Below are 13,163 nucleotides of genomic sequence, written 5' to 3' on the forward strand. Positions count from 1 at the left end.
CCTACCCAGGTCCTTGTGAGAGCCAGGAATAACTCAATTGAAACCCTATCTAATACTACTGTTTGGTCTTCTCCAGCTCTCACCAGAAGGCTTTTAGAAAATCTCTCCAACACACAAAAAGAATGGAGAGTTATCAACTGGATGACATCTCTAAATTGAACATCCTTAGCTGGCGCTCAGTCTTCCGAGATTGCGAACGCTAATGGTTTTATCTGTGGCTAATATGGAAGATAAAATATTGGTTTTGATTTTGCAGAGGCACTATGGGTAATTACCTTCTCCTTTGGTTCAGTACTGTTGGTTCCACCACATAGAAACATACAAATATAAGGAGTGTCAATACTCTTCCTTCTAGTTTGCTTGCCCTTATAATTGTATTTCCATTTCCCTTCCATCGCTTGGGATAATTCCATTAGCAGTCATTTTTGAGCAGTCAGTGACCTCCTCCCGCTTCATCATGTTTGCCAAAAGCTGTAGCTGATATTCAGCCCCTTACCTACATAGCAATATTGCTTCAAATATGTAGATGGTTTGAGTTTGGCAAAGGAATGGGTTTTTGTGTGTTGGATCTGCCAGAAGACCACTCTTCCCAACTTTGCTATGTCTCATATCAGCTGTGCAGCAAGCCTTTTAAAGTTTTAATTAGAAGTAATGTAAATAAAATCAAGTTAAGTGAAATAACATTGTAATGTTATCTATTTTGTTAGCGTGGACAAGGAAATATACAGCTAATCTTTAACTTCAGCATAAATGACAAAACTGGTTTAAAAGTCAGTCTTTGGTATACATGTATAATTGCTGGACAAAATCAGGGGAGTGGAACTGGTGTACATCCACTTGTAAATATTGAAAGGTTAACATACCAAAAAAACTTAGAAAATGAACCCAATGCTTTGTATGATGGGATTTGCCACTTCAATTTACAAACAACATGACCACAGCCCAGGAAACCCAATAGATTAGACAGATAAAGATGCTCATACTATTCATGAACAAAATAAACAAATACTACCTTTGATCTGATGATGCCTTATCTCTTCCTAGGATGTTAAATTTAAGCTACGACACAATGTGGATGAGCTCCAGGCAGCATCGAGCCAGACCATGGGACTGTCTGATCAGCAGCTCACCCTGCTAAAACTCATTGTGTGCCGTGGCCTTTACCCCCAGATCGCTCTACCAGATGCCTTCAACAGCTGTCGCAAGGATTCCGACCAGGTAAGGTCCTAGTCAGGCGATGGGTTAAACTATTTTGAATTTTGTTTATTTGTATTTAGTGAGCATTATAGCAGCAGGTTTACAAGGGACAGGCACACATGTGCAGTTCATAGTGTGTAGAGCGTTGTTTTGCAGTGTTTGTGCGTACATTACTCTAATTTCTAGTTAGGAGCGATGTTCCCTCTAATTATTTTTCTCTAGGTGCGGAACTGGTTGGCTGTCGTGCACACGTTATTTTTCCATATGCGCAACTGACTAATGAGGTATAAACCACTTTGTGAACAAGCGTAGTTTAAAAAAAAATGCTTTTTATTAAATTTGATAAACGCACCAAAAACAAAAACACACAGAGCAACAGGCTTGAATACCATGTATATAATTTCCCCAATCTGTTCTTACTAAACCATTCCCCTAACTACCTCTACATAACCCCGCCCTCTAGCCTACCTCTAAAACAGTCTTGCAATTATCACTTAGCATCAACATCCTCCAATTCTCTCGCATTCCCCTCCTCAGTAACGTTTGCGAAGAGTGTTACTGTTAGCGATACCCATCTTTGAATATCCCTGCTTGCCTCTGCAGTTTGTGATTTGAGTGCCTTCTCCGATACCCCTGTTTCCGCTGTACACCATTTCTCCAAGTCACTCCACCATTTGGCCACTCTTGGTTCACTCGTGTCTTTCTACCCCATGGCTATATTGTGCTTGGCCATGATGGTCTTTAAGTTTATTCAGCGGTTTATCTTTAACATTTTTCTTATAACGACCAAGCATACAGGCTTCCGGTGTCTGAACCTCCAATTCAATTCCACCTCGGGATACTTTCTCCGCTATCTTCCTCCAGAACCCGTGTACCACCGGGCATCCCCAGAACATATGCGTGAGCCCGGCCTCCTCCTGTTTACATTTAAGACACTCTTGCCTCCCCGCCCCTGTGAAGGTAGAGATAACGGCCGGTGTGAGGTATGCTCTCTGTACTATATACATTTGTATTAGCTATAGCCTAGCATTCCTGGATACCTTTTTGTGATACAATTTTATTTTCCCCCATTCTCGCTCTTCGAATTTCTTTCCAAGTTCTAGCTCCCATTTGCGCCTACAGTTCAGTTCAGCTTGTGAGGTGCATCCTATTAGGATCTCATATCCTCATTTTACAAATTCCCTCTGCAACATTTGGCCATCTTTTACGTAACACCCCCAGGACTGTATTGTACAAAGGAAACTGTCCTGTCTGTATCCCGGCACCCTCTCGCAATTCCTCAAATGTCTTCCACCCACCCTCTTCCCTCAAGTCTCCCACGGTAGCCACCCTGTTGTCTCCCACTTTGAACCTATCATGGCTCTACTTCCTTCCCTACCTTCCATCACCGCCACTAACGGTATCTGCGGAGAGAGCAGGTCCGTTGACCCTACTACTCTACAGACCCTGTGCCAAACACAGATGCCCAATTTCACTAGTGAGGGGTACACCTGGCACACGCTAGCAGGGATCCAGAGGAGATCTCTCAATTATCTGTGCCGCAGCGCGGGCTACAGCAGTGCCGTCTCAGTTGTTGGTTCATCAGCCATCCATTTTGCTGCATGCTGTGCTTGGCACGCTAAGAAGTACAGTTTGAAGTTCGGTACCCGTAGTCCACCCCGCTCGATACGGCCTCTGTAGCGTGTTTAGTGCCACCCTGTTCCGTCCGTCCTTGCCACAAGAAACCCCCGCCCATCTTTTCCAGTTCCTGAAAGAACCGCTTCGGGATATCATAAGGTACATTACCGAAGCAGTGCATGAGCCGTGGTAATGCCACCATTTTCAGTAATGCCACCCTACCCATCACTGACAGGGGCAATTTACTCCAGAAGCCCATGGGCGCAACTAGACCAGCGTTGGCACATACTGTGTTGTCTTCATCTTCCCGTAAGGGGTCCTGATAGATGTTAATATGCAAATATCTGAAGGAGTTCCTGCACCAGGGTAAGAGCGGTTTGGCAAGTCCTCCGCCTCCCTCTTGGCAGTAGCCGCCAGCAGGAACAAGCATGATTTCCTCTTATTTATTTTTATGCCTGTGAGCATGCTAGAGTTATCCGCACCTTCAATATATACGGCAGGTTCACTTCGGGATCCCTCACATATAACAGCACATCATCTGCGTACATAGATATCACGTGCTGCACCCCATCTATGTCTATCCCAACGTCTCCATATTCCGGTATATTCAGGTAAACTGCAATAGGTTCCGCCGCCAGGATATACAACATCGGGGACAGTGCCCCCCCCCCCTTTCTAGTGCCAATATGTATCTGCCATGCCTCTGAATACATGCTTCCCGTCTTGACCCTGCCATAGGATTTGTGTATATCAGGCGCACCCATCTCAGAAACATTGGGCTGATCCCCATCGTACTCATCGTGGCATACAGCCAGTCCCAATGCACTGAATTGAATGCATTTGTTACGGGGACAGTATATCAGTATAAGCTTTGTAGGATCTACCCGGAAGCCTATCGGTACCCGGTGCCTTCCCAGTCGGCAGGGATCTGATGGTAGCCGCCACCTCAGGTGTTATAGGGGCCTCTAATGACTCTGCTTGGGGACTATCTAGGTTAGGTAAGTTTATCTAAGCACAAACATCCTGTGTATCTTCCTCACTGTCACTCAGGGGGGCTGCATTTAGTGCCTTATAATACTCAGAAACCACCTCGTTTATCCCCACATGGGTGCACACTTCCTCTGTGTCTATGCTCATAATAGAGCAAATCGGGGACCTAGTGGTCTCTCGCTTACATAGCCACCCCAATGTTCTCTGCAGCTCATCACCCAGCGCATGACTCCTCTTCAAGAATTTTGCATATCTAAATTTCCTAAGCCTGTCCCATTGTGCAAAGCCTGTTTGCTTCAGAGCAATCATCTCATCCTGGTGTTCTTTACCTGTCAGGGCCTCATCCTCCCTCTTCTTCAATTTGCTCTCTGACTTCTCTAATTCCCTCACTAAGACCTTCTGCACCCCACCTGATTCTGCTATCATCACCCCTCTAATAACCACTTTGTACGCTTCCCAGACTGTACTCACCTTTTGCACGCTCCCCTCGTTCACTGTCATATATTCAACGGTACTCGCAAACACGTTGCCCTGTAATGCGCCGCTCCTCAGTCTCAACGTGTGGATTGGCAGCCTTGGAGCAAACACCTTCCACCTAGCAACTAGTTGTGAGTGATCTGATAATATTCTGTCTAAATACTCTGACTCTGTGAATTCATCACTCCGCTCCACCCCTGTGAACATATAGTCCTGGTATATACTTTATGCTGCGCTGAGTAATGGGAATACCCCCTCTCCGTGCCATGTTCACCCCTCCATATATCCTGCAACTCAAAATGCTCCACAAGCAAATTCAATACCTTGGCTGGGGGGATGGCCGCCTACGCTTGGTGTCAGACCTGTCCACTCCTGGATCCCTCGTACAGTTGAAGTCCCCTCCCCATATCAAGGTGCCACCTCTATATGGGCCTAACCTCGCATACAGTGACCTAAATAACACAGTGGTGTAATGGTTATGAGCATAGGTGTTGACTATACAGACCTCATGGTTTTCTAAAGGTCTGTGCACCATGGCCATCCTGCCCTCGTTGTCAGTTTTCACTTTCAACACTCTGAATGGAATGTTGGGACGATCCAGATAAGGACCCCTCTTGCATAGGTCTAGTGTGTGGATCCCACCATTACTCCTCCCCACGCCCTCTCTAGGTTCTTCTGCCCATCTAAGTGTTTTTCCTGTATTAGCGCTATGCCAACCTTATTTGTCCGTATATACATGCCCACCCTCCTGCCTTTCACATAATTATTAAGTCCTCTGACGTTCCAGGTCATGATTCTAACTATGTCTGATATCATGGCTTGCGTCTTGAAACGTTAGTGAGGGCGCCAACCTGTGGCCAAGCTCAACAGTAGTTTGATGCAATCTACAATTAGCTTTGGTAGGCTCCCCTTAATTAACCCTTCCCTCCCACACACAATTCACATCAAACACAACTCTTCCCGCTATGCGAAGCGTGCTGGGAATACACCGTTTTCGCTCCATTCAACCTGGTCGCAAGACTAGTTTCCTGGTGTCCTACGGGCGGGCTCTATGCCGAGCCCCTTAACTATTTAGGAGTGGTGTCGGGTCTGCGTTAGCGTTCCCTTCACCAGTGAATCGCGATTCTCCGTCTTGCTCCCACCATTATGACCTATCAAATCTATTCATTACATCAAACTGTCCACTTATATGACAAGGTTGGGGACCACACATCTTCCTGTTTCCGGATCTTGCTTTGTGACGCCTCGTCCTGCTTCTACTATCGGGGCTGTCCTGCTTCTTGGCCGTAATCCGGCTCTCTATGTCCTATCCATCCATTCTTGTGTATCCTCTGGAGTTTCGAAGAAGAGGGCCTTGCCATTATGAATCACTTTTAGCCATGCCGGGTATATCAGCGTGTACTTGAGACCCGCTTTCCAGAGCCTAGTTTTCGTGGTGATGAATTATGCTCTCTGCTTCTGGACTTGTAATGTATAGTCATGGTACACTGCTATTTTTGCCAAGTCTCTTTGTATCGTTCCCCCTGCTCTTGAAAAAGCCAGAATCTTTTCACGGTCTCTATAGTTGAGCACCTTGATTATACTTGATGAGGGAGCGATGCGCTCTTTCTATTGTGAATCCCTGGGAGAGTTCTCCCGCTCCGATCTCCTGTAGCATTAGGTTTTCCACATAAGTGGTAGGGTCCACTCTCTCAATCCCTTCTGGCAGGCCAATAATATGTATATTGTTTCTGCTGGCTTGTCCCTCCGCTTCCTCTGCTCTGTCTTCTAACAGTTTAACTTTTTGCATGAGAAAATCAACCTCTTTCGTTGTTTGCACCCGAACTGACATATTTCCCTTCACCTGCTCTTCCAGCTTGTTTATGCAGTCCGCAAGAGCGCAAACATCCTGACGCAACAGTGCCACATCTATTGCCACAGCATTGATTTTGCCCTCCAGCGTAGTTTGCAGAACCCCAATTGCATCCAGGATCTGTCTGTTCCCTGGTTCTGGGGTGTCTAGGGCCTGCTGTTGTTCTTTCATTCTGTCGTCCTCCTTTTCGCACCGCGGTGGTTGCCCCGATGCAAAGGTTTCTAGCGTTGTTTGCTTGTTTTTAGTCTTGCTGCCTTTGAACGCCATGTTCCTACTATTATCCGTGGGGTAAGCCTCTCCCCGGTGCTCTTTGGGGTTGTTGTCCACAAGGGTCCACAGGATTGAGTCTCAAAATTTTCACAGGGTGAATGACTCCGTTATACCTGGTGCAGTGTCTCTGCCGGGCCTCTAAGCACTATTCCTCTACAGTAGAGCCCGTCTTTTGGTGGAACCTTGTTGGTCAGCAGCTCATATCTGAGATATGATCGAAAGCAAGAAGCACCCGCTTCCCTGTGAAATTCGTAGTGTGGAACTGTGGGTCGGGCCCACCGCGCCTCACGTCTGCCAAGTCTGTGCTCCCAGGGTCGATGGTCCTTTGACTGCTAGGGGCGGGAGCGCTCCCCCGGGTTGTGGTGCTATAGTATCCTTGAACCCCCTTCTTGCCCAGTGCCTCAGTTCGCCTTCTCCATCACAGCCTTATCCCGTGGGCTTCCACGTCCCTCTTCGGGGAGGGCAATGTCTAGCGTTCCCCTATATCGCCCAAATGGCTCAGTATCCTGGCACTTGCCCCCCCCTACTGGTCTTGGATGTGTGGGGGCTGATTTCCGGGTGCCACTCACGTTATGCTGCACTCTGTTAGCCTTGTTACAGCCCCCAGGTCCACCTGACGTTTGGCCTTAGTCCATTAGCTCTCCCCACCCCCCCAGTGAGGTGCACCACTGCAGTCCCACTGGCCTTCTGTGAGGATCCTGTTAGCACTGGATCAGGTGGCCGAAACCGGATCCTTCTGAGTCTGCCGTTACTGCCGCCTGTACAGATTCCCCTTCTATGCCTCACCAGGTCCCCGAGGCGGGACCCTCTATGCGTGGCCTTTGTTGTACGCCTACACGGCACTCCTTCTGGACGTTATCTTGATTATGTGCCGCTGGGGGGGCGAAGGGCCCACAGTCTCCAGGAGTGGCAGGGGGGCACTGTTCTTGCAGGCACTCAAATTATCCATACGGGCACCCCTCACTTCCCCCGACTCCTTACCTCTTCGATGGCCACCGCAGATCCCCAATCACTGTGATTTCCAGCTGCTGTGTGCGTGTTGTGCCGGCACTGCTTCTGGGGCCCGTCCGCGGCCGCCTCTCTTCCGTTACTTCCCTGATGGTCACGCTTCCACTGGGGCACAGCTCACAGGGTTCTTGCTCTGCTGCGTCTCATTGGCCCTCCGGTCCTAACCCAAGGATCTGCATCGTTCGGGTGGCCAGCCCAGTCAACGTCTCAGGCCACAGTTCCTTTGTTCACACGCCGTCCTCCGCACTGATCACGGTGCGCTGGTCTGCTGGCTGGACTGCACTTCTGTTCTGCTGCTAACCAGGGTCATCGCTCCTGAGGGATCATCAACCAGCCAGGTGCCAGTTTCTGCCATTTTCGATCCGCTCCGCAGCGCCTCTGTCCCTCGGTGGTTCTGTGGGAACGCGGCTCGCTGCTCATTCGCACTTCCCACAAAGATGCACTGTCCCTTCATGACTTTTGTCGATATCTTTTGGCATAAGTTGTGCTGCAAATCAATGGGCCGGTCACGGGACCCCACGTCCACTTTACATGGCTGCTAGCCACGCCCCCCTCTGAACAAGCGTAGTTAGTGAGTTACCGTCTCTGCAGAGAGTTTGGAAAGAAATTTACCCTTCCCATCAACTGCAAAATTCTTTACAAATCTGTGTAAAAGGTGCATCTTACAACACTTTTTCCAAGCAAAAAGGTAAAAATAAATATTTGATATGTTATTATACAGAGAACTCGTCAACCTGTCCAAGATTTCAAGATTTGCCATAGTACCTAGCAAAAGTACTCCTCTACAGAGAAAAATGTGTGTTTTAATGCCACTGGAAAAACACAAATGTGGATTACGAAAAACAAATATTGCTTATCCTAACTGATGTGGCTGTCAAAATATTCGGACACAATACAATATGTGTAGATGGCAACTAAAAGGAATATGTCAAACAACGTGCCAATAGGAGTTCATGTGCCACATTAATGAAGTAATTCAAGTCCCAGGAGAACCTGCTTCTCATAATTTTTTGAAGGGTGATAATCGCATCAGCATAACTGCACCTCCAAATATGATGAACAATATTCCTAGTCCTCTGCTGACTATCCACATTATGTTGTCCAGTGAGTTGGCACAACATTTACTCAAATCCGGCCTTACAGCTAAGAGACATTTGCACCATCCATTTTTACTCTATAAAATAAGGACAGTGTGCCCAACAAAAACAGGAAACAATGAACATATATGTGCCTACCCCTTGCTTCTACCCACAAAATTCCACTGATTTTTTTTAATTCAGATTAGTGACCAGCAGAGCAGTGGCAATTAAGGAACTCTAATAATATTACTGCCCGATATCAAGAGGAATTTTAAGGGGAAAGAACATATTTTAATATGCAAAAGTATCCTTATTGGCAAAGCTAATTACTTGTTTACTTCCTGAAAAATCATTTGACTCCAAGCATGGAGCTAAATCTCACCAGAGCCTTGCTTGTATCCCTGACATAAGAAGTGAAATGACAGAGCGCATAATACAACCTACAGTTTTGCCCACTCTTTCTCACCCCAGTCTATGCAAAATTAAACAAGAGCCTTACTGAGGTTTTTTATGTAGTCACGTTGAAGAAAATCACAGATATATTCTTTTTGAGTTTATAGCAGCAATGCTCTAAGGTACAATAGATGAGTGTCGTGTTCTGTAAATAGGGGCCCTTCTTCTGTAACTCATTGTTATCACTTTAATAGGATGCAGTGGGTGCTAGAGTCAGTAAACGTAGAACACATTACTATATTGAAAATACCTCAGCAAATGGGCATAGAAAGAAACAGAAGGTGCAGTTTTCTAGACTGTTACTAGAGTTTCCTACCCTTTAGCCAAGAAACACATTTTCTTCAGTGTATGGTTCTGCCGAACATTTGACTTGGTTTTTTATATCTGCTGATTTGTTCATCACCCATAAAGAGTGTTCTCCTGTGCCCTTCTACCCACACCCATCCCCAGCACCTGTGCTAGCCTCCAATACTAGTTGACAGAGCATTGTAAAAAGTGAGAGATTGTAGCAGTAAACATATTTGCAGATGCCTAATACTTTGCAAGCAAGGCATATTTAAGGCCTCACGATGATCTGTGCATTTTAAGAAAATGTCATTAATCTGCATGTACACAGTTATTTTGCAGTGCATACAAGAATGTTGCAATATACCCCAACTCTATATCGTTGTGTAGGATTATACAAGTGCTCAGTGAAACCGATTTTGTATAGCAACGAGTTACCAAATAATTTGTTGAGGTCTATGCACAATGGAACTCTGAACACTTGAAAAGGATGCATAGTGTGTGAAAAGCATTCTATTGTCTAAATATCTATTGCCCTAATAACATAGACGAAGCCCGGGTGCGGAGTAAAGGGCGGTGCTTTTTGTCTACTCCGGTGCTGTTGGGCTGCTGTGGCTCTGCAGAGCTTTTCACTTTGTATTCCTTCGTTTGTACATGCTGCTGCGGATTAGTGAAGTCCCACTTTTGAACGTTCGGATCAGTGACAATTGAGAAATATAGACCGGGAACCAGGAAGCCAGTGTTTGTGGCTTTAAACAACAAAGAACCCTAAGACACCCCCCCATGGACGTCAGACCTGCGAACCCAGAAACAAAAAGCAGAGCCCAGCAGCCTTGCGGCGTGAAGCCCGGGTGCGGAGTAAAGGGCGTTGCTTTTTGTCTACTCCGGTGCTGTTGGGCTGCTGTGGCTCTGGAGAGCTTTTCACTTTGTATCCCTTTGTTTCTACATGCTGCTGCGGATTAGTGAAGTCCCGCTTTTGAACGTGCGGATCAGTGACAATTGAGAAATATAGACCGGGAACCAGGAAGCCAGTGTTTGTGGCTTTAAACAACAAAGAACCCTAAGACACCCCCCCCCCCCCTGGACGTCGGACGTCGGACCTGCGAACCCGGAAACAAAAAGCAGAGCCCAGCACCCTTGCAGCGTGAAGCCCGGGTGCGGAGTAAAGGGCGGTGCTTTTTGTCTACTCCGGTGCTGTTGGGCTGCTGTTTGGCTCTGGTGGGCAGAGGGGCAATCCGGTCTAACACCACGGAAAAGAGTGGAAGTAAAACTGTGCCTTAGGTGGGGCCGGCAAACTTTAGAGATCACACGTGGAGAAGTGTGAGTCTTGTATACATACTCTCCGCTACTTCCATAAAAAGATTCTGCTCATTTTGGATCAGAAGCCATCTCACATGGAGAAGCTGAGAAGTCTAACTGGACCATCAGACCATAACAAGCACGGATAAAGAGGGTAGGATTCTAACACATTCCTACAGAGGCCGAGCGTTGTGTAAGCGGGAGACTGCGGGAGGTTTCTCCTTTGATCCTGCTGCACCATTGTACAGAATCCATCGGAATAGAAACTGTTAAAAGTTCGTACAACAATGGAGACTCCCCCTCTGGTGGAAGCACCATCGATAACTGACTTTGAAGAATCAGGCCGCTTGCTGAGAAGTGGCCTCCTAACCATGAAATGCTCAGCAGTAAGCCAGGTACAGAAAACATCTGAAATTATCCCACAAAGAGAAATGGCAACTATACAAAAAGTAAGAAGGGAAGGATAGGACAACTATGGCACACCCTAGTGAGGAAAAATATTTATAAATAGTAAGAGTCAACTTGGATACTAGGTGTTTAGAAAAAATGCTTATCAAGTATGAGGTGCAGAGGAGAGAGGGGCAACCATGACACCTTGGTTGCACAATACAATGAAGAGAATTTAAGTTCCCAAACCGGGAACTTACGTCCCCTGCACACTATCTAATATCTGGAATACCAGACCAACAAGTAGATATATCTAACGAGTGATTTTTCTTAATAAATTCAAGAAAGTCTGTAAATGGTAATGCATAAAAAGCGGTAATTTGTTCAAAACAATGACTTTGAATCAGATAAGGTTACAAGAAACATTCTTCATTGTTTATTCTTGATGTTGAAGCTGTGGAAGGCCCAACGCGTTTCGAGTGCTACAACACTCTTCATCAGGGGCAATAACAAGGGTTTCTAGGAAAAAATATATATATAATATGTACATTAGGAATATATTTACACCAACAACATTTGTTCAACAACATTTCCAAATAACTCATTTTAGATCAGGATATGTATCACAATAACCCATGACATACAAGGATTACTATTTAGAGAGTCTAACCTTGTGTTTTTAAAATGAGAGAGGTACTTCAAGAGAACGGAGGTGGTCTGGGGCGGGAAAACCAGGCCTTCGTCTAAACAAGACAGCGGGTCTTAGATGGTAAGTCCTTATCTGTAGAGATAAACATCAAAAGCGTCTATTTAGACCGTTGTGTGTGACATAGTTGTAATAGAATAAGTTAAGCCAGTAATGAGTCACTTACAGCGGTAACGCGGTTGACCAATATCAACGAAAGCTGAGGGGAAGTGGTAGTCAATGACCGCAAAAGGTATGGAGGTTGTTCAGGGCTGGAGCGCTGAGAAAAAGTAAGTAGAGTCTCAGTAATGGACACAAGAAGTGAACAGGGTGTTCGAAAGCTTTGTTGTAAAAAAACGGGGTGAGCCATTTTAAAAACACAAGGTTAGACTCTCTAAATAGTTGCACAGTTGCTCACTTTACCATATTAGAACTTCAATGTATTGACTTTCAGAAGTTATTCTCTATATATATATTTTTTCTATATATTTCCTCTTTCGATCATAGCAGAGAAGATACTATTAACCTAGTGAATTTTCCATCAGTTTCTACAGTTATTAATGAGGAATAGGTCATCCCCTTGAGGGTTAGTGTATACTCAGTATATTTAAAAATGTCATACGTTCTGCTACATGGGTAATCCTTGTATGTCATGGGTTATTGTGATACATATCCTGATCTAAAATGAGTTATTTGGAAATGTTGTTGAACAAATGTTGTTGGTGTAAATATATTCCTAATGTACATATTATATATATATTTTTTCCTAGAAACCCTTGTTATTGCCCCTGATGAAGAGTGTTGTAGCACTCGAAACGCGTTGGGCCTTCCACAGCTTCAACATCAAGAATAAACAATGAAGAATGTTTCTTGTAACCTTATCTGATTCAAAGTCATTGTTTTGAACAAATTACCGCTTTTTATGCATTACCATTTACAGACTTTCTTGAATTTATTAAGAAAAATCACTTGTTAGATATATCTACTTGTTGGTCTGGTATTCCAGATATTAGATAGTGTGCAGGGGACGTAAGTTCCCGGTTTGGGAACTTAAATTCTCTTAACTATACAAAAAGTGCCTAAAGAAAACTTTTCACCCCCAACCCCCCCCTTAGGCCCCCCCCACAAGTATGGCCTACCTCGGAACGGGACCTCGCAGTCAGAAGCTGTGTTCACTGACAGCCGCGCTCCGGAGCACACCCACGGAAGTGTTCCCAGCCACGAGGGCAGAGCACTGCGGGCCTCCCGCGGTGAGGCTGGGAGCGCGAGTGGGGAGGGGTTACTAGAGAAGACGGGTGACACTCAAGCTGCGGAGCACGAGGAGGAGAGGAAGGGGCTGCCAGGCAAGTTTGCAGATGATCAGCAACGGTCGAGCCTTATGTCTACCGAAGAGGAAGAAGAAGTGTCTTGCAAGTTGCCCCCTGGTGGCACGTCAAAGAAACTACTTAAAAACACACACATACCTGAAATAAACTTGCATAATTTAACCACAGAAAAAGGATTTTAAAAGTTTTTACATCAGACCTTCTCAAATCAAAGGAAAACAACACATAACAATGCCTCC

The 13,163-nt window shown here is 45.7% G+C and overlaps 1 protein-coding gene across 1 annotated transcript in view; it reads left to right on the forward strand.

Moving 5' to 3' along the window:
- Positions 1-13,163, forward strand: part of DHX34 (DExH-box helicase 34) — a 1,224,470-nt gene that overhangs the window by 653,181 nt on the left and 558,126 nt on the right. Inside the window, exon 11 of the mRNA XM_069644554.1 lies at positions 1,045-1,218. Within this exon, the coding sequence (XP_069500655.1) occupies positions 1,045-1,218 (174 nt within the window). The remainder of the gene's footprint in view (positions 1-1,044; positions 1,219-13,163) is intronic.

The sequence above is a fragment of the Ambystoma mexicanum genome, chromosome 2p (genome assembly GCF_040938575.1).
Source record: "Ambystoma mexicanum isolate Mex_15411 chromosome 2p, UKY_AmexF1_1, whole genome shotgun sequence".
Lineage (NCBI taxonomy): Eukaryota > Metazoa > Chordata > Amphibia > Caudata > Ambystomatidae > Ambystoma > Ambystoma mexicanum.